Raw genomic sequence first — 20,540 nt, 5'->3', positions numbered from 1 at the left:
CCTCACTGGGGAGGCACGGAGCAACTCCCCAGGCCCCCCGTGCCCCCAGGTGCTACCCCGGGACTGAGCCCTCAGCCCCCTCCCAGGCCTGGATGGGGTAAACTGAAGCACCGGGACCCCAAAGCACCACAGGGGTTCAGTCAACATCCAATTTATTGACAGTGGGGAGGGGTCTGGGGGTCAGGGGGAATGTGGGGGGGTTTGAGGAGGTCACAGCAAGTGGGGGGGGTGGGGAGAGCTCAGTAGTGCAACAACAGGTGGGAACAGGGACAGGGACACAGGGAGGGGGCCCAGGCCTGGCCCCCCACCCCGTCAGGGCTGCGGGGCAGGGAAGTGCTACTGGTCCTACTGGGAAAGAACCAGTCCCTTGCTGGGATGGGGGGCACCCCCTGGAGTGCGTGGGAGGTTTGGGGGGAGGGGGTGAGGGGGCAACAGGGGCTGCCCCAACCCCCCCCAGCTCCGTCCCTAAGTGCCACCAGGGTGGGGATGCCGGGACACCCCCACATCCACACTGCCCAAGGAGCCCGGAGAACTGGGATGCCAAACCCCGCCGTGGGGCACTTGGGGACACCCCGTGGGTGGGGCCGGGGGGTCCTGGCCAGCGCGGGGGGCTCAGGGGACGCGGTAGGTGGAGGTGTTCTTGGGCTCGGTGCTGGGGACACACCAGTCCCCGCCCTCCTGGCTGGCCTGGTAGTGCCGCCACGCAGACTTGTTGTACACGGGCAGCCGCTCCACCGAGTCCGTGGACAGCGCCTGGGGGGCACACGGGGGGCTCAGGGAGGGTCCTGTGCCCCCCCCCGGCCCGGGTTTGGGGACACACACCCACCTTCAGGTAGATGACGGCGTCGGTGCCGAAGCCCTCCATGGAGAAGAGCTGCAGGTCCCCCTGGAAGTACTTGGCGTAGAGGCGGGAGATGGGCAGCCCGTAGCCAAACCCGGCCTGGGGGCATGGGGAAATGGGGTGGGGGGGTTCCCAGGGCTGGGGGGGCACCCCCGGCCTCCCCACAGTGCCCTGAGTAGCGCCAGGAGTGGCCACTGCGCTGCCAGCAGTCACTGTGCCACTGTCACAGGGCCCCATGCCACCCTAAAGTAGCCCCATGCCACCCCAAAGGATCCCCACGTCACAGCTGACCCCACCAAAGTGTCCCCATGCCAGCAAAGTGTCCCCACACCCGCCCTGAACGTCCCCAAAAGGTCCCAGGCCAGGCCCAAACCTCCCCGTGCCACTCCAGCCCCCCCTAAACTTCCCCAGACCACCCCCAAAACACCCCCAGGCCACTCCAGCCACCCCCAAACCTCCCCATGCCACCCCCAAAGCACCCCCAGGCCACTCCAGGTCCCCAAATCACCCCCAAACGAGCTCCAGACCCTCCCACGCCGCCCTCAAAGCCCCCCTCAGCCGCCCCACCTCAACCCCCCCCAGCCTCAGCTCCCCCTCCCCAGCCCCACGAGGGGGTCCCGTACCAGGGGGGCCCCCCCGGAGCCCAGCTGGGGGGTGGGTGCTGTGGAGTACATGTAGCTGAAGAGCCGCTCGATCTTCCGCAGGGGCACCCCCATGCCCCTGTCACTCATCTGGGGACACCGCAGCGGTGACAAGCCCGCTCCTGTCCCCCCTCCCCACAGCTCCCCCCTGCAGGGCGGGGCTGGGGTCCCTCACCCGGATGGACAGGTCCTCCTGGCCCAGGGCCACCATCACCTTGATGGCCGGGAGCCGCGGGCTGTTCTCGTGGCTCTCCACGGTGGCCCTCATGGCATTCTGGGGACACAGAGCCGCGGGGGGTGGGGGTTAGGGGGGACCCCCACAGCCCCCCCGGAGCCCCCCACTAGGGCTGGGGTACCTTGAAGAGCTCGAAGAGCATGTGGTACAGGTGGGACGGGACGTAGACGATGCTCACGGGCTGCTCCGAGTTGCTGGCTGGGGGGGACACTGGCATTGGTGGGGGCAATCCTGACCCCAAACCTCCCCCAGCCCCAAATGAGTCACCTGAGAGTCCCCCCATCACAGGGACCCCCAAACCTAAATAAGCCAAGTATCCCCTGCCACGGGGACCCAAACCCTAAAGGAGCCAGCTGAGAAACCCCTGAAACGGGGACCCCCAACCCTAAAAGAGCCACACAAAAATCCCCCTGCTCCAGGGACCCCCAACCCTAAAGGAGCCACCTGATAACACCCTGCCTGGGCCCCCCCGCTGTCCCCTTGGCCCCGCTGTCCCCCCAGCCCCGCTGTCCCCCCGGCCCCGCTGTCCCCCTGGCCCTGCTGTCCCCTCAGGCCCCGCTGTCCCCTCGGCCCCGCTGTCCCCTCACCATTGACCTCCTCGATCTCCAGCTCAGGTGAGGCCATGTAGTATTTGTCACACAGCAGCTTGGCCATGTTGTAGGCATCTGGGAAGGGGGGGACACAGGGCTCAGCACCCCCAGGCCCAACAGGGGCAGCCTCTGGGTCCCCTCCACTCCCAAACATTCCCCATTCCTACAGATCCCAGAAGTTTTTGGGGTCTTCTGCAGCCACTGCAAAGCTCAGGGGACACCATGGCTGAGGCCACCCCACACCTGTGACACGAGTGGTCCCAGGGGGACTTCCAAGCAACCCCCACCCCCCAAATTCCCCCTCCCCCGTGGGGGTGGGACCCCAGACCCCACCAACCTCTCACCACGTTGGCCACGTTGCAGTGGGGGTCGATGCTCCCGATGTGTTTGGGGTGCGCGGGGTTGGTGCTGCCATCGAAGAGCAGGGCTGGGGAGGGGACAACGAGCTGGGGGCACCCCAGGGACACCCGGGGACAGCCCCAGGGTGCTCTAGGGCTGTGGGGGGAGACACTTGGGGCTGGGGGAGATGCCCGAGACAGGATCCCTGGGGGTGGTGGGGAGACTTGGGACAGACCCCTGGGGCTGGGGGGACACTCTGGGGACACCCAGTGATGATGGGGACCCCCGGCACAGACTCCTGGGGTTAGGGGGGAACCCCTGGGGCAGGGAGAACCTTGGGGAGTTCCCTGGAGCTGGAAGGACCCTCAGGACAGACCCCTGGGGACACTCTAGGGGGTTCTGGGGACACCCCGTGTTCTCAGGGACACCCAGGACCCCTCAGGACGGGGTTCCCGGGGCAGGGGGACCCCTCAGGATGGGGTTCCCGGGCCCCCCAAGCCCCCTCACTGTGCTGGTTGATGAGCATGCGGATGGAGATGCGGCTCAGGTAGAAGCGGTCCAGGAAGTACTGGATGTTCTGGTTGGACACGGGGTCGTCCCCGTACGTCTCCTTGTACTCGATGACCCCCTGCGCCATGGTGGGGACGACGTCGTTGTGCCGGTTCCGGATCGTCACCAGCGCGTTCGTGAACCTGCCCAGGGGACAGCGACAGCGCTGGGGACACCCGGTCCGGGCACAGCCCCAATCCAGACCGGGATTCCCTGGGAGCTGGCGGTGCTGGGAAAACCCGGAGCAGAGTCCGGTGGCACTGGGGGGTGGGGACACTTCGGGGAGACCCCGGGTGACACCAGCGCGGCTCTGGGAGGAGGTGACACCCTGGGACTGGGGACAAGCACACGCTGTCACCTCCTGACTCACTGTCCCAGCGTGGCTTGGTCCTCGGGGTCCCTGTCGTGGAATTCCATGATGTCCAGCAGGCTCTGCACGTACCTGGGGGGGACACGGTCATCCCACAGCTGGCACCCCCAAACAGAGGGGACACCCCAGGTGACACCACGCACGGCCAGGGTTCAGCCCCCCTCAGACCAGGCCCCCACCCCAAAATCTGCTGCCCCAGCAGCCACTGTCCCACCCCACTGCTGGCACGGGGGCCGGTGGGGACACAGCCCCTCTGCTGGGGGGTGGCTGTGGGAGCGATGGCACAGCCGGACCCCCTGGCATGGTCTGACCCCTCGGCACGGCCGGATCCCGCTGGCAGCGGCCCAAGACACTGGACAAACAACGCGTCACGCGGTGGCACTGGGAGAAGGGTCACGCTGCTGGCACTGGCACAGGGACACGGCACTTAAAGGGACACTCAGACCCCCCAGGACAGCGATCCCCTGTGACCCGGCCCCTTCAGGGAGCAGGTGGCACTGGAGGCCCCCCCGCTGGCACAGGGTGTCCCCAGAGGACCGGCAGCCCGTGTCACCCCTCCCTGTGCCCCCCCGTGCCAGCTCCCTGCAGGGGAGGGCAGGCAGTGACAGCTGTGGGACATACGGTGCTGGTGGCACCTGCGGTGACAGCGGGACCCCCCCCGGGCAGTGACAGGAGCCGTGGCGGACACGGGAGCTGTGCAGGTGACAGCGGGGCGACCCAGCGGGGTGACAACAGCGGAACCTGTGGCAGTGGGACCCCAGGCAAGCGGCAGAGGTGGGACCCCCATGAGCCACAATGACGGTGCCAGCAGGCCCCAGCCCGGTGACAGCGGTGGCACCTCCCACGTGGGTGTCCCTGTGTCCCTAAGGCCCGACTGACCAGCTCTGCACCAGCTGCACGGAGGGCGTGCGCAGCACCCGGTCCGGGAGCAGGTTGATCTCCTTCATGATGTTGGAGAGGCGCACGGGCAGCTCCTGGCGCAGGAAGGCGAACGACGTCTTCTCGCAGGCGTTGCTGGAGCCTGGGGACACCGGGGGACACCGGGGGACACGGGGTGAGCCCCCACAGGACCCCCGGAGCCTGCACTGGTGGCACGGCCACCCCTGTGCTGGGTGGGACTGGGGGGCACTGGGGAGAGGGGACAGCAGCAGCAAGTCCCTGTACCCAGCCGGAGAGGACTGGGGGACACTGGGGGACACCTGGGGGTACAGGGAGGGCTGAGATGGGCTCAGTCCTCTGGGGAGGACAGGCTGGGTGCCCAGTGCCACCCAGAACAGCACAATTCCGAGCGGAGCAGGACCTGGACCATCACCAGAGCCCAAAGCAGACTCAGGGGTCCCCAGGGACACGGTGAGGGGTCCCCAACCAGGAGCCGACATCCAGCAAGGCAGGGGGGGCACAGCTGACCCTAAAGCCCTGGGGATGGGGGACACTGGGATGGAGCTGGGGGGACAGGGCAGAACTGGGGGGCCCCCAGGGTGCAGCCACCAGCCCCCGTGCGGGGGACAGGGGATGAGAGAGTGCCAGGCTGGGTGACAGCAATGAGGGGACACCTTCACCCCCTGCGGTACTTGCTGGGGGGACTGGACTGGATTGGGGGGGTCCCAGTCGCCCACCCTGGGGGGGCCAGGCCGGTGCAGGGCCGGGGGTCAGGATGCACCCCAAATGAGGGGGTTTGGGTACCCCCCTGAGGGCTGGGGGGCAGAGGGGACGCCCCCAAAAGGGGCCTATTAGGAAACCACGTTCCAGCCCCACTTCTTCACCCGGGGGAGGGGGTTGGTAAATCCCCCCGCCCCAATAACAACGGGATATTTGGGGGGGGGTCAGAGTTACCCAGGCCCAAACACGCATTGAGGGGGGGCAGCCCCCAGATTTAGGGGGTGGGGAGGGGAGAAATTTCCCGGGGAGGGTTTCAGGATTTTCGGGGGCGGGTGTGAGAAGGATTTCCCAAGGAGGGGGGCAGGAACTCCCGGGAAGGGAGGGCAGGAATTCCCGGGAAGGGAGGGCAGGAATTCCCGGGGCTGCGCACGGAGCTCCCTCCCCCGAGCACCGCCCCCGCACCGGGTGTCCCGGTCCCGCGGCAGGCCGGGGGTGCCGGTGACGGCCCGAGGTCCCGGTGAGGGGAGGGGGGGGGGGCGTTGTTTATTTACCGAAGTCCAGAAACTGCTTCATGGAGAGCGGCGACGGCGAGAACTTGCTGAAGTGCTCGATGTAGGTGGGGACGCCGGCCAGCGCCGCGCGCTTCCCGAGGCAGCGCAGCAGCCGCATGGCCCAGCTGTTCCCGGGTCCTCCCGGGTCCTCCCGGGTCCCTCCCGGGTCCCTCCCGGGTCCCCCCGGTGTCCCCCCGGTGTCCCCCGGCCCGGCCCCGGCACCCCCGGGCCCGGCCCTGCCCCCGCCGCGCCGCGCGCAAACAACACACCCGCTGTCAATCACCGCGCCGCGGCCAATCGGCGCCCGGCTTGCCTCAAACCCCGCCCCTTCCCCGTGCCAATCCGGCCTCGCCGCCGGGCACGCCTCGCTGTCAATCACCCCGAGCCACGCCCCTCACCCGGCCCTATCCTGCCCCCCCCCCCCCCGCTGTCAATCACCGCGCGTACCGGGGCCAATCAGCGCCTGCCCTGCTTTCGGTCCCGCCCCTCCCGGCGGCACGGGCGCTGATTTGCATAACCACGCCCCCCGCGGCTCCCGTCAGCCCCTCGGGGGTCCCAGACCCCTTCCCGGGGAATTTGGGGGGGGGGGGTCTGAGCCTTTTCCGAGGGTTTGGGGCGATCTGAGCCCACCCCGGACCCCGCATTAGCCCCCCCATCACCCCCTACCCTCCCGGGGTACATCATCCCCCCCTCCTCTTTTTGACCCCCAACCCCCAAAAGCCCCCAAAACCCCCAGCCCACCCCCCCCCCCCCCAACCTGCCAACGATGACACGGAGGGGGCAACAGGTTACAAATCCCAGAGCGAGGCTTTATTGGGCCCCGGCGAGGAAGGGAGGGGAGGTTTGGGGGCCGGGCAGCGGCTGGGGGTGCAGGACCCCCTCCCCAGCCACCCCCCAGTACCGACCGGACGCTGGGACTGGACACCAAAACACCGACACGGAGAGACACGGAATAATTTAACCCCAGAGACACGGACAGGGACCCCCGGGGCGGGGGGCGAGGCTGGCGGGGGGTGGGGGGGGGGACACGGCCTGAAGCGCTGCCCCCGCCCCAAGGCAAAGCAGCGTCCGAGCACGGGGAGAGCACCGGGATGAGACCCCCGCGGGGGTCTGGGATGAGGAGGAGGGGGTGGAGGAAGGAATGAGCTCCCCCAGCCCCTCCCCGGGGGAAAGCAAAGGGGTCCCGCAACCAGCGCAGAGGGGAGGGGGGCGAGCGTGTCCCGGCGTGCGGGGACAGCGGGGACGTGTCCCCGGTACCGGGATGTGTCCCGGGGGACAGGGACGTGGCGAGCGGAGTGTCTGCGCGGGGGGAAGGCACTCGGTGAGCCCAGCAGCACTTCGGGGAGCGGGGGGAGGGGGGGGGGCACATTTGGGGGGTCGCCCCCACAAGCGTGCAAGGCACGAGCGTGCAAGAGCCCCCCGGGCGAGCGGGGAGGGGCTGCGGGAGCCAAGGCCGGAGGCGGCCGCGTCCGAGGGGGATGGGGACAGGGAGAGATGCACTTGTGCAAAGTCAGAGCCCCCTCACAGGGGTCTGGGGGCGGGGCAGGGGGGTCAGTAGTACTTGTCCGGCTCCTGCCACTTGGTCACCCAGAGCTTCTTGCGGCGGCGGGGCAGGAGCCCCCCGGGCTGGTAGCGCTGCTCCTGCCGGATCCGCACCGCGTGGTACTTGGGCATGATCCGGTAGTAGCGGGTCCGCTGGAAAAAGTCACACTGGGAGGGGGGGACAGAGAGGACAGGGGGTCAGTGAGGGGCCGGAGAGGGTCAGGGAGAAGGAGAGAGACCCCCGAGGTGGCGAAGAGCAGAGGCAAAGGGAGCAGCAATCCTGGAGCCGCTCGGAGAGACCCCACGGAGCCCTGGAGGGACCCTACAGGACAGAGGAAGAGGAGAGGAGGCTGAAGAGGAGGAAGATGCCGCTGCAGCCCGGCCCCACGGGGCATTACCAGGCGGGGCCCGCGGCGCCCGGGGGGGCACAGGGGGTGCCCCCCGTTAGTAGTCGTCCGTGAGCCGCTCGGTTTCCGACGGCTGGATCCTCATCTCCGCCTTCTGCCCCTTGGCCTCGTACATGGCCCGGGTGTTGGCCCGCCGGAAGAACCCGCACTGCAGGGAAGGGGACAGGGTCAGGGGGCCAGGACAGGGGCTGGGGGGTCCTGGGCACCCCTCGGCAAGTGGGAGGAGCGGGGCAGGGAGATGCCCCCAGACCCTGCAGTGCAGCCACAGGGAAGGAGGTGCCACCGTCCAGCCCCGCTTCGGGAGCACATCCCAAAATCTTTGCAGCCCAAGACGCGCTGGGAATGTCTCTGCTCCTCTTCCTCATCCCTCTCCAGCTGGGAATCTTCCTCCCGGGGAGCACTGCCCACCCGGGGGACACCTGCCACCCACGGGGGGCACCTTCCAGCTGTGGGGACAATCTTCCAGCTGCGAGTCCCTCGCGCCCCTCGCCCGGCAGGAAGGAGGCGGCCACGGGTGACACGAGCCCGTCAGGTCCCAGAGCAGCTCCTGCACCCCCTCCTCCCTCGGAAGAGGATTTGGGACCCCCCTCACCTTCCAGAGGAGGAGGATGATGAGCCCCAGCAGCAGCAGCCCGGCTGCCACCGACACCAGCACCAGCCAGAGCGCAATCTCGGCCGGCTGCTCCTCCTGCAGCTCCGAGTCCACGTCCACGGAGAACTGGGGGGGTGGGAAGAGCCTCGTTGGGGCACGGAGCTCCAGCGGCCCCAGTCCCTCCCAGTCTGCCCCAGTAAGGGGCTCTGGCATGGCTCACCCGCACCGTGTGGTTCCTCATGGTGATGGTGGGGACCTGCGAGCGCAGGAACAGCGTGGCCGTGCCCGTCACCTTCACCCGGTCAAAGTCCCGGAACTCCTGGGGACACAGGGGGGGACACGGGTGAGGGACAGCGACATGGGTGCTCAGGGACACGGGGATGATGGAGAGGGACACGCAGATGGTGACACGTGGATGAGGGAGGGGAAGGACACGGATGACGATGGGCAGATGGGTGATGGGGGACACACGGAGGGAGGGGGGACACAGATGACAACGGGGACACACAGGGGCAGGTGCCAGCTCCTGAGCTGAGCCCTGGCAGTCTCGGGACCCCGTTTACCACCACCCCAAGGGCTCGGCCAGCGCTGACCCCCCGCAGCCCCCGGACTGACCTCGATGAAGGTGCTGTTCCAGACGCGGGCGCGGAGGCTGAAGCTGGAGGGGAGCTGCGTGTGCAGCAGGGGACACTCGAACCACACACAGCGCGCGGTGCCCGCCGAGCAGCTCTGGGGGACAGGGCGGGTCAGGGGGGGCCCAAAGCACCACCCTGGTGCCAGGAAACAGCGGAGACGGTGATCCCGGGAGGGGGGGATGAGCTGCTGGACCCCCCTGACCCCCTGCAGCCCCCACTCACCAGCACCACCTCGGACCTCGGGCGCCGGCCAGTGGCCAAGGTGACCGGGGGCTCCCCCAGCTCGGGGGGCTCCAGCTCCCGTCTCTGCCGGGATGGAGCCTGGTCCTGCAGGAGCTGAGGGGGGACACGAGCCCCATCAGAGCCCGGGCTGTGCCAGGGGGCTGAGGGACCCCCGCGGTGGGGCAGGGCCCTGCGGGGAGCGGGGGACTCACGGTGAGGTTGAGGGGGTTGATGACCCCCCCGGGGGGGTGACACGTGTCGTTGCCGTTCACCAGGATCTCGGTGGGGTAGAGGAGCCATTTGCCATTGGGGATCTCGTAGGGCCACTCAAAGCCCAGCAGGATGGTGCCCAGCGTGCCCAGGGACTCGCCTTTGGTGGTCACCTGTGGGGCAGGGCGGGAGGTGGAGTCCGGCATTCCCAAATCCGCCTCCCTCCGGCGCCGGCCACGCCCAGCTCACCTGGAAGTCGAAGGTGAGGGGGCTGCCCACGTCCTGCTCCTGTTTCATGGCCGACTCGCCCACCACGATCCCGCTGAAGTAGGACTGGATGTGGGAGGAGGCTCTGGGAACGGGATGGGGGACGGGAACGGCGTGAGGGGCACGGGGGACATCCCATTCCTGCCCCATTCCTGGGACACCGAGGGCTGACCCAGCCAGACTCAGGTGGGATGGATGGAGAGGACACGGAGGGGGTGAGGGGACACTCACATGCTCAGCGAGGACTGGATGCTGTAATCCACCAGCAGCTTGGCCAGCACGGGCTGCAGATCCTCCTGGGTGCTCTGCCTGCCGGGGCACCGGGATCGGCATCTCCCCATCCCAGCAGGACCATCCCCACCCCTGTCCTGCCCCCTCCCACTCACGTGGACAGATCCAGCCACACCACGACCTCCCGTGTGTCCAGCATGATCCCGATGGCTTCGAAGGTGATGGTCAGCTCTGCCTGCACACAGGGGGGACGGGGAGCAGCTCAGCCGGACCTGCCGAGCCCCCCAGGAAGGGCCGGGGGGCAGCTGGGGGGGAGCCCTCACCCTTTGGTTCCTCTTGAAGGGGTTTCCCAGCTCGCACAGCACCGTGTCCCCAAAGGTGCAGGCCCCGCTCTGGGGAGGGCAAGAGGGTCAGGAACATCCTGGCCGAGCCCACCTGGCCCCGGTGGGACACAGGGCCCGGGGTGTCCCCCCCGTACCGGGCGGACGGAGGAGGGCAGCAGGCTGGGGGGCACGGTGACGTTCAGCAGGGCCTCGTGGGCGTCCTCGCCGTTCCAGGGGGTTGTGGGGACGTTGCTGATGTTGATGCTCAGGTGCAGCTTCCGCACGTCCCGGCTGTACTGCAGCACCTGGGTCCCGTTCACCCTGCGCGGGGAGAGCGGGGTCAGCCACCCCCACGGGACAGAGACACCCTGGGGGGACAAGGAGGTGGCACAGGGTGGCTGAGGACACGCAGGGCCCCGCTGTCACCTGGGCAGGGGCTGGCTCTGCTCGGTGACCCAGCTGCTCTGGAGCTGAAGGTTGCTGTAGCACTGGTTGTCGGAGCCACATTCCTTCTGGAACTCGATCTGCGGGGACACGGACATCCCCGTGAGTCCCTGTGACCCCCAGGGCACCCCAGGGTGTTCCCCCCCGCCCGGCACACCTTGGTCTCGTTCTCGTGGGACTGGTCCTGGTTGAGGACAGGGAAGGCATCCAGGGAGTGGGGGCCCAGCTGGAACTTTCTGGGCTTCTCCAGCAGCGAGTAGTTCATGGAGAGCACGATGGGGTGCAGCTTGTCCCGGACATTGTCCTGCAGGGAGGGTGGGAATCACACAAAGAGCCCTCCCCGACTCCCAAACTCCAGCTCCAGGCACTGCCAGACAGCCCCCGGCCATGTCTGGGGTCCCCCTTTGCTGCCCAAAGGGATGGAGGGAGGGATGGAGGGAGGGACGGAGGGAGGGAAGGACCCTCACCAGCAGCAGGAGCTCCTGGGACTGGCAGCGGGTGGTGGGCATGGAGAAGCTCCCAGTGTAGGTGGCGGATTGGGACCCCGAGAACCTGACCCTGGGCGGGTGCCGGTCCTTGTCGGCCTCCAGCGTGTACTGCAGGGCTGGGGGACAGCACGAGTTGTCCAACACCCCCACACCGTGTCCCCATGTCCCTGTCCCCATGTCCCCAGACCCCCCAGGCCCCACTCACTGATCCTCTCCTTGTAGCTGGGGTCCCCTGCGCTCTGGTTGTAGGAGAAGCACAGGGTCACCGTCATGCTGGGGGGACAAAGGGGCCGTGAGCCGAGCCGGGGGTGCCACCAGCAGCCACGGGGACACCGGGGACACCGGGGGCTCACCAGGACTTGGGCGTGCACTGGGCAGGGTCCACCTTGCTGGGGGTCACCGTGAAGGTCTTGTCCAGGATGTTGATCACGGGCCGGGCTCTGGGCAGGGATCGGGGCTGGCTGAGCCCCGCTGCTCCGTGCCCACCCCGGGGGTGGCAGGGGGGCAGGACAGCTGTCCCCTGTCCCCATTCCCGTACCTGAGCAGGACGATCCGCTCGCTCAAGCTGCCCACCAGCAGATCTGGGTAGGAATTGCCGTCCATGTCCAGCCCCCCGCTCAGGGAGTACCCGAAGGTTTTTATCTCGGTGGGGCCCAGGTCTGACCCGCTGATCACCTGCGTTTGGGGGGGTGGGGGGGTCTCACCCAGTGCTCATCACCCCATGGATCCAGGGATCAACTCCCTGCATCCCACCTGGAGTGCGGGATGCTCGGGGGGTATCCTGGACACTCTGGAGAGGAATCCAGGCCCTGAAACCCCAGTGAGGGCTGCCCAGGGCCGTTACCTGTTGGGGTCGGTCCCGCAGCCCCTCGGCGCTGCTGTGGTAGATGTAGACCTTGCCAGGCCCCTCGAAAGGAGCCCCCACGGCGATATCTGGGGGGACAGAAGCAGGGTCAGCCCCCCTGACCCCTCCCTGGAACCCCAAAATCCAGCTCTGGCCACAGCCAGGCAGCCCCCAGCCACATCTGGGGTCTCCCCTTCCTGTGAGACCCCACAAAGTCAGCACAGGAGGGAGGGAGGGATAGAAAGAAGGGACAAGGGGACAATCAGGACCTCCAAACTCTCCCCCATCTCCTCCTCTTCACCCCAAACCCTTCCAGAGACCCCCCCATGCCTCTCCTTTCCTGATGAGCTCCCCACAGAGCTGTCCCCGGCCGCTCACCTTGGAACCCGTCCTGGTTGACATCCCCGATGCTGGCCAGGGCAAAGCCGAACCCGGAGTAGCTGGGGCCGGTGAGGATCAGGCTGTGGAGCTGCTGGAAGCCCCCGGCCTCGTTCATGTACACGAACACCGCGCCCCCCACCTCCTGCTTCCGCTCGAAGTAGTAGGGGGCCCCCACCACCAGGTCCTGCCACCTGCGGGGACAGCGGGGTGCTCGAGGCTGGGGCCGAACACAGCCCCAACCCCACACGCCCGAAGTGGCTGTGAAAAGGTGACACCCCAAAAAACCTCCCTGCCCCAGAGCTGTGACCCACAGAGACCCCAGGGCAGCTGCACGGTGTCCCAGGTGAGACCCCCGCCCTCGGGAGCTGCAGGAGCCTCCAGGGGAGACCCCCACCCCCAGAAGGGGACAGATCCCAGCCCAGGTGGGCTTCCAGCCGAGCCCCCATCCCCGCAGCCGGGGGATCGCGGCCCCTCACCCGTCGTTGTTGAGGTCGGCCAGGGCGAGGGCGCTGCCGAAGTAGGAGCCGACCTGCGGCCCGGGGAGCAGGAGGCTCCGGTTCAGCGTGCGCTGGGCCCCGCGGCTCAGCAGCAGCACGGCCCCGGTGTGCTCGTACCGCGGCGCCCCGGTCACCATCGTCACGTCGTCCCGCTGCAGCACCGCGCTGCCCACCTCGGCCGTGTACCCTGCGCGGGGCCCGGCCTCAGGGAGGGGCACGGGGACCCCCGAGGTCCCCACATCTCCCCCGTGAGCCCCCCGATACTCCCATGCCCCAAAAACCCCGCCCTGGGCCCCTCCAGCTCCTGGGATATCGAGGGGGGAGCACTGGGAATGGCTCACACCATCCCTGAGTGTCCCTAAGTGTCCCCCGAGCCTTTAACGTCCACGGCCGAAACCCACAGCCCCCAAACTTCCTCCTCACCCCAAATCACCACCCCATATTCTCCCTCCATCCCCCTGCACACCCTGATGTCACTCTAATGTCACCAGTGCCCCCCACTCCCACCATCCCAGCGGGGTCTTCAAGCCTCCCTAAGGCCCCCACCCCTTTAACATCCACCCCCAAGATTCCCCCTAAATCCATCCCCCCCAAACCTCCTCCTCCTCACCCCAAAACCCCCTGGGGCGCCCCCCCTGCTGCCCCCACCTATGTAGATGTTGCCGATCTTCTCTTTGGGGTAGGAGAAGTCGTCCAGGTCCCACATCTCCCGCTGGAGCATGTAGTCGGTCCCTGGAATGGGGAGGGCAGGTCAACCCCACAGCAGGGCGGGGGGTCCCACAGGGGAATGGGCACCTCGGGAATGGGGGTCCCGTGGGGGTCCCGTGGGGGTACAGGCACCCTGGCAGAGGAAGTGCCCCCAAAGGTAAGGGGAACCCCCAGTAAAGGGGTGCCCAGAGAGGCCCGGTGACCCCGGCAGTGGCCCTGCCCTCCCCGGAACCCTCACCCTGCCAGTTGTAGGCACCAGGCGCCCCGAAGTAGATGATGTTGGCGCTGAAGCCAGCGCTGGTGCCCATCTGGCACATGCCGGTCTCGTCGGTGTCGGTGTTGGCGTTGCACATCTCGTTGTGGTATGTCTGCCACTCGTCCCCCAGGTCCAGCCGCAGGTCATTGCCCCGTATGTAGCACTGGCCCACCATGCGCCGCTGCGCCTCCGCCCCCGACCACAGCACCCGCGTGTAGCGGTGGGCACAGGCCTGGGGACAGGGGACAGCTCAGGCACTGACCGCAGCACCCCTGGCAGCAGTGGGCACAGGCCTGGGGACAGCTCAGGCACTGACCACAGCACCCCTGGCAGCGGTGGGCACAGGCCTGGGGACAGCTCAGGCACTGACCACAGCACCCCTGGCAGCGGTGAGCACAGGCCTGGGGACAGCTCAGGCACTGACCACAGCACCCCTGGCAGCGGTGGGCACAGGCCTGGGGACAGCTCGGGCACTGACCACAGCACCCCTGGCAGCGGTGGGCACAGGCCTGGGGACAGCAGGGGCACTGAGGGCCAGGGGACAGCCCAAAGGTGAAGGGTCACGCCAAGAGGGTGCGTGTGCACAGCACTGGGAGCTGGGTGTGCAAGGAGCCGGGCTCTGGGTGTGCAAAGCCCCGCGGTGCCCCCAGACTCACCAGCACCCTCCCCGCCGGCTGCCGCTGGCTGGCCACTGTCACCCCCAGCCACATGTCCTCGATGATGGCCTTGTCCGGCTCATCTGTGAGGGAAGAGCCGGCCTGAGAGGGGGACCCCACTCCTGGGGGAGTTTGGGGTGGTCCCACACCCCAGTGGGGTCACCCACCCTTGAGCTCGATGGCCAGGCGCTGGCAGTCGTGGGTGGTGGCACTCAGGGGACAGGCGTACACGGCGCCCGTCCGGGTCCCGTTCACCGGCTCCGCGTCCTGGGGGGCCCCCACCAGCAGCCTGGGGGGCAGAAAGGGGGGCAAGTGTGTGGGTGATGGGGGGGAGCAGATGCAGCCCCCCAAACCCCTTCAGCTCGTTTTGGGGTGCAGAGCCAGGTGGGTGCCCTGGGGAGGGGGTGCTTGGGGGGAACCGGAGCTGCTTGCCTGGAGTTTGTCACACCCAGACACCCCCAAAAAACGGGGGCAGCCCCATCTCCGGAGCTGGAAGGGGACACAGCGGCCCCGAAAGGCCTCAAGGACAGACTGACGGATTCATTGCTCCTCCACTCCTTCCCAGACCCCTCAGCCCGGCTGAGCCCCCGGCCCGGCACATGTGGGGTGTGGGAAGAGGGGGTCGCAGTGACCCCCCCAAACCTCGCTGTACTGGTGGGGAAAACAAGGGGGGGGGGGGCTGCTCAGCACCCCCAGCCCAGCCCCAGGGCCCTGTCTGTGTAAACACCCCCGGCCCTTCCCGGCCAACCTTTGATCGCAGCCCCAGCACAGCTGTGGCGTGTCCGGCGGACAGGGCCGAGCTCCCGGGACAGGGAATGCCGGGACAGGGGACAGGGGACAGACTCCCCTGGGAGCAGGGAGGGGGAGCTGTGATGGACACCCCTCATCCAAGATAGACACCCCTCATCCTGGGGGGGGCCTGGGCAACACTGGGGTGTCCCAGGACAGGCAGCACCTCCCGGAGGTGACGTCCCCCCAGGAAGGGCAGGGATGGCCCGGCTGAGTGATGGCAGTGCCATGGGGGGACATTGGCATTCCAGGCTGGATGTGCTCCCCAGGTGATGCTGAAGGGACCCCCCCACCCACCTGAGTCCCCCTGCCCCAAGGGAAGATACCGGGGACCCCAAGCAAGGCCCCGTGGCACTGGTGTGGGGCTGGGTGCTGGCAGGGGGAGCTGGCATGGCCAGAGGGTTCCGGAAGGGCCAGCCTTTCCGCCGGGAAGTCCTTTGGGAGCGCCAGGACAATGGCGTGGAGGTGGCCGTGCTGGGGGAGGAAGTGCGTCCCTCTGGCAGGCGGGACACGGGGGGGACACGGCACCCAGGACATGGAGGGGACACGGGGGGGGGACACGGCACCCAGAGCTGATCGTGGGGCACTGGGGTGATGAGCTGGCCGGTCCTCAGCAGGAGCCACCAGCAAGTGCGGGGACAAACCCCTCTGTCCCCATCCCAGCGACACCGGTGGCGACAGGGCACTGCTGTAACGAGCTGACCAGTTCTCAGCGCAGCCACCAGCGAGGACAGGGACAAATCCCGCTGTCCCCAGGGCAGCCCGGCGGGCAGGGAGTGCCGGGAAGCTGAGCAATGCGGGGCCGGCAGCGCGGGCACGTCCGGGCGGGCCGGGAGCTGACTCAAAGCCCAGGCGCAGGAGGAATGCGGGGCCCCGGGCAGCCCCCGCCCCGGCACGCCGGGACCCCCCCGGGCGGCTCCGCGGCGGCTGAGTCAGCCCGGGGCTGCAGGTGGGGGGGGGTTGGCATCGCTCACCCCAAAGGGGGGGGCCCCGGGGGGCCGCTCCCCGCAGGAATGCCAGGATGGGGGTGCCAGCACCGTCCGAAGCCCCCCGAAAAGCGGGAGCCGCTGGGAAGGGAAGGAGAGCGGTGATGCCTCCTGGCTCCTGCCAGCTCGGCACAAAGGAATCCGCCCCCCAGTTCCAAGGGGGGGGCACAAGGGGCACCACTGCCCCCCTTACCTGGGGGAGGGGAAGTGACTCAGGGCAGCTGCTGTGACTCAGAGCTGGGGGGGGGGGGGGGGGGGTTCTGCCCCCACACTCCGAACCCCACCGGGACCTGGGGGGCAACAGCCGGGGGTGTCCCCAGGCTCCCCCGGTGGTCCCGGCTCAGCCGGACCCCGCCGTTCCCGCGGGTCCCGGGGGGCGGGAGCCCACCCAGGCCAAGCAGCTCCGGCATCCCGCTGCCTCCAGCCAAGATTCCCGGCACGGCAGCCCACCCGCAGGCTCTGCTCCTGGGAAAAGGGGGAGTGCGGGGCCTGCCGAGTCCCACCAGAGCAGGGGGGACACCCAAGGGCGTCCCCCACCCGAGCGTGAGCCAAGGTGCCCCGAGCCCCCGGCTTCCCGGGGATCCAGCGGAACCGGAGTTGGGGTTCTGGGGAGGCCGGGACCCGTTTGTGGCCCTGGTCCCACGGGGGTGGGGGGACGGGGAGCTGGGATTAGGCTCGCGATGGTCAAATAGCGGCACGAGGGGGAGGCCGGGAAGGGAGGGAAGCAGGAATGTGAGGCCGTGCTCCGTCCTAATCCGCCCTGGCAAACCGGGGGGGTTGGCTGGAAGCGGGGGGGGGGCTCCTCGCCAGCGCTGGCTGCGCGGGGGGGGAGGGGGGGGGCTGTGGGAGGGTCCGGGCACCAGGACACCAAAATGCGGCCACCCCTGGAGTGGGACAGGTGAGGATGGCAGAGAATCCCACCCGGACACCTCAGCAGGGTCTGGAATAGGGGGGTCGTGCTCCCCCCAGAGCCCCCCAGGCACAGAGCCCCCTCCCCAGGAAGCAGCTGGGCAGCGTGGGGAGCTCCTCATCCATCTCCCACCGCGCTCCGGGGGTGACGGAGCCGGGAGGGGAGGAGCAGGCGGGACGGGGGGCTCCGGACCACAGCCCGCCCCCCAGTTTCTCCCCAGTGCCGCTGAATTTGCAATGGGGGTCCCTGAGCAGGCAAATCTAGCGGTGCCCCCTCGGGAAAGGAGGTGGGAGAAGGGGCGACGGCTCCTGGAAGCCAGGAGGGATGGACGGACGGGTGGATGGACGGACGGACGGTCGGTCCCACATTCGTCCCCCTCCTCCTGCCGAGCAGCCGCAGCCCTGCAGGACCCCGGCGAATCCGGGCCAAGGCAGGGGGAGCTCAGCCAGCTCCAGCAATCCGCAAAAACCCCGCCGAGGGGGAGGGAAAACCGGGAAGCCAGCCAGGAGAGCGATCTCCTCACCAGCCAGCTGGAATCAGGAAGACCCCCGAGCCCCGGGCAGAGCCCCAATTCCCACAGGGCTGCAGATGTGGGTGCTGCCTCCCCCCTGGCTGCAGATTTGGGGGGGGTCTTCAGCCTTCCTGGCACGGATCTGCCGTGCCTCAGTTTCCCCAGGTCATCCAGGGACCTCCGAACCCACCTGGGCTGGATTCAGCGGCTCCCCTCGCCACGGCCCCGAGCCAGAGCGGCTCCCGGTGGGAGCGGCCGGAGCCGGAGGGAGCGGCCGGAGGCGGGCAGCCCAAGGAGCACCCTAATCTCGGGAGGGCTGATAAGAGCCCCGCTGCCAGCCCGCCGTCACCTGGCCGGGGAGGAGCGAGCAAACAAACCTTTGCATGGGCACAGCTCCGCGGGCCCGGAAAAACACGGCGGAGGCGGAACGGGGGGGCTCCGGCATCGCCCCGGCCGCGCCGTGCCCGCCTGGCCCCCCGCCAGCGCCCGCCCGGGAAGCGGTTCCCCGCACCCCGCCGGGAATTCGGGAATGCCGGCGCTGCCCTGGAGCATCCCTCCGCTCCCACCGCCATCCCGAAAGGCGCGGCACGGCCGGGGCAGGGGGCCCGGGACACCCCCTCCCGCGCGTCAAATCGGGGATGACGGTGGCAGGAAGCGTCCCTTTCCTGTCCCCACCCTGCACCTGTGAGCAGGGGGCACCGGAGCCTCCGTCCGGCACCGGGGCGCGGGTGCGACCCCTGGGGCTCCTGCTCTGCCCCTGGGGGGTTCCGGGGGACCCCCTGCACCGGTCCCAGCCCGGAGCGGCTCCGACACCGCAAACTGGGGACACCCCCCATGGATGGAGAGAACCCCGCGCTATCCCTGCCCCCAGCCACGGGCACGGGCAGTGGAGGCTCCCGGGGAACGGGAAGCGAATTCCCGGGGGGGTCCTGGCTCCGGAGCCTCTCCCCCGCAGGGATCACGCTGGGACACGCTGGGACACGCGGCGCAGGTGTGGGGCTGGCGGGTCCCTGTCACAGCCCCCGAAATCCCCCCCAGGGCCATTGCCGGGAAAACACGACCCGATCTGTCCCGGTGCCAGGCGGGACCCCCCGCCCGGTGCTCCCCGGCAGCTGCTCCGATGCCACCGGAGCGGGCAGGGCCCGTCTGTGGGTGGGGACCCGCGTGTCCCCGAGGGCGGGGGGGGGTCCCGCACCCCACCAGCTGCTCCGCAGGGAACAGCTCCTCTCCCTCCTGCACGGGAGCAACAACAACTCCTCATCCCACGGCGGGGCCCAAATGCATCCCTGGAATGCGGAGCGGCACATGGCTGCATCCAGCAGCTGCTGCCAGGCCCCCCGCGGGAAAAAAGGGATCCCTGGGGGTCCCTCAAGGACCCCCCCGGAGCCGTGAGTGTCGCGGGAGGGTGACCCAGCAAAAACCTGTGCCCTTGAGGGAGACAAACCCAGCCCAGCCCCTGCGGCGGAGCTTTCTCCCGGCACGGCCGCGAATGTCCAGCCGGGAGGGATCGGGGACGGGGATTGGCGGCGTCCGGTGGAGCGGGGGGACAGCGGGGGACACGGCGAGTGACAGCGGTGGCACGGCACGGGGAATGCTCCGGCTGAAAAGGGCTTTTGTTGGGGCTTTGCCCGGCGCCAGGAACCACAGTCCAACAGGTTCGCCGGGCACGGGGCCTCGCCGGGACCGGCTGGGGCGCGGGGGGGCACGAGGGGCTTCAAAACCGCCCCGCGGAGGGTCCGCGCCGGCCGGGGCCGCTCCGGTGGGGAGGGATCCCCCAGCACCCGGAGCCCCTGGGCGCCCCTCTCCCGGCACCCCCACACCCCTCCCGGTGCGCCCCCGCCCCCACAGCAGCGCCGCGGGCTCGGGACCTTTGCCCTGACGCAGGGACCTCCCCCGCAGGGGCCCGTCACCCCACAGGCGACCCCCAACACCCACGGGGGACCCCCCGCCCCTCTCCGTTCCACAGAGACCCCCACCCCATGTGGGACCCTCATCCCAAGGGGGGGCTCCTCACCTCCACGGGGGACACTCCGCGCTCTGCCCCACCCCACGGGGGATCCGCACCCCGCGGGGATCTCTCCCCACCCCATGGGCGACCCCGACCCTACCGGGGACCACGCGCAGCTCCTCCGCACCCCACGGGGGACCCCCCCACCCACGGGGGACCCCCCACTTCACGGGGACACCCCCGTTCGCAGGTAAAGCGCTTTCTCACTGTCCTCCGCCTCACGGGGGTCCCAACCAAGGGGGACCCCGCGATCCTCACGGGGACCGCCCGCACCCCCACGGGAGACCCCTCCCCACTCTTCCCCATCCCAACCCCCCCAGCCACAGGTGAACCTCCGCTCTCTCTCCCGCATCGCACGGGGCCGCAACCACGGCCCCCCCATTCCACGGGGATCGCCCCCCGCTCCCCGCCCGCGCTCACAGGCTCCTCTCCAGCCGCTCCGTCTGCCGGTGCAGCGCTACCGAGAACCCGAACAAGGCTCCGGCGGGGCCCTCCTTGAGCACGGGGAAGGTGCGGTCCAGGTTGAAGGCGGCGGCGGCGCCGAGCAGCACCGGGCCGAGCCCCAGCAGCAGCCCCGGGAGGGGCGGCGGCAGCAGCCGGCGGCTCCGCGCCATGTCCCGCACCGGCCGCCGTACCCGCCCTGCCGCCCCACCGGGACCGGTGCGCGCGGGAGGGGGCGGGGCCGGGCGGGGCCGGGCGGGGCCGCGGAGCTTCCGGACACGCCCCTTAAAGGGGCCGCGCACCCCGGTCCGCACCCCTGGTACCTGCGTGCGCAGGTGTGCGGGGGAGGGAGGGGCGGGCGCACCTGGGGGCACCGCGGCCGCGTCCTCCCGCGGCTGTGTCACCCACGAGCGGGGGATCGCCTCCCCCCACACACCCCTCCCCCCGCGAGACCCCTCCTCCCGCGAGACCCCTCCG

At 69.4% G+C, this 20,540-nt stretch overlaps 2 protein-coding genes across 6 annotated transcripts; both read right to left on the bottom strand.

Moving 5' to 3' along the window:
• Positions 1 to 135: 135 nt before the first annotated feature.
• Positions 136 to 6,127, bottom strand: PDK2 (pyruvate dehydrogenase kinase 2). 3 transcript variants are annotated; one of them, XM_082297149.1, is made up of 11 exons: positions 5,716 to 6,120; positions 4,445 to 4,586; positions 3,566 to 3,637; positions 3,154 to 3,338; positions 2,645 to 2,734; positions 2,305 to 2,382; positions 1,839 to 1,915; positions 1,658 to 1,756; positions 1,465 to 1,572; positions 827 to 940; positions 136 to 753 (listed from the first exon to the last, which is right to left on the bottom strand). In XM_082297149.1, exons 1-11 carry the CDS (start codon positions 5,831 to 5,833, stop codon positions 613 to 615), a joined length of 1,224 nt encoding a protein of 407 aa, XP_082153275.1. In that variant the 5' UTR covers positions 5,834 to 6,120; the 3' UTR covers positions 136 to 612. The 3 variants fall into 3 exon arrangements, with proteins under 3 accessions (XP_082153275.1, XP_082153276.1, XP_082153277.1); XM_082297151.1 differs by having other exon boundaries at positions 614 to 753; positions 1,465 to 1,502; positions 5,716 to 6,127; XM_082297150.1 differs by lacking the exon at positions 1,465 to 1,572 and having other exon boundaries at positions 5,716 to 6,125.
• Positions 6,128 to 7,155: 1,028 nt separating this feature from the next.
• ITGA3 (integrin subunit alpha 3) lies at positions 7,156 to 20,335 on the bottom strand. 3 transcript variants are annotated; one of them, XM_082297456.1, is made up of 25 exons: positions 20,043 to 20,335; positions 14,586 to 14,707; positions 14,419 to 14,501; positions 13,745 to 13,994; positions 13,447 to 13,530; positions 12,778 to 12,985; positions 12,299 to 12,492; positions 11,921 to 12,009; positions 11,615 to 11,751; positions 11,430 to 11,516; positions 11,282 to 11,349; positions 11,056 to 11,192; positions 10,746 to 10,892; positions 10,571 to 10,668; positions 10,300 to 10,465; positions 10,145 to 10,213; positions 9,977 to 10,056; positions 9,822 to 9,899; positions 9,573 to 9,675; positions 9,326 to 9,496; positions 9,114 to 9,227; positions 8,872 to 8,985; positions 8,477 to 8,575; positions 8,257 to 8,382; positions 7,156 to 7,425 (listed from the first exon to the last, which is right to left on the bottom strand). In XM_082297456.1, exons 1-25 carry the CDS (start codon positions 20,234 to 20,236, stop codon positions 7,267 to 7,269), a joined length of 3,177 nt encoding a protein of 1,058 aa, XP_082153582.1. In that variant the 5' UTR covers positions 20,237 to 20,335; the 3' UTR covers positions 7,156 to 7,266. The 3 variants fall into 3 exon arrangements, with proteins under 3 accessions (XP_082153582.1, XP_082153580.1, XP_082153581.1); XM_082297454.1 differs by having other exon boundaries at positions 7,194 to 7,425; positions 7,656 to 8,575; XM_082297455.1 differs by lacking the exon at positions 7,156 to 7,425 and having other exon boundaries at positions 7,914 to 8,382.
• Positions 20,336 to 20,540: the final 205 nt, after the last annotated feature.

Source organism: Coloeus monedula, assembly GCF_965178545.1.
Source record: "Coloeus monedula genome assembly, chromosome: 26".
Classification (NCBI taxonomy): Eukaryota; Metazoa; Chordata; class Aves; order Passeriformes; family Corvidae; genus Coloeus; species Coloeus monedula.
The sequence above is the reverse complement of the archived record's forward strand: the minus strand, read 5'-3'. Positions and strand labels throughout refer to the sequence as shown.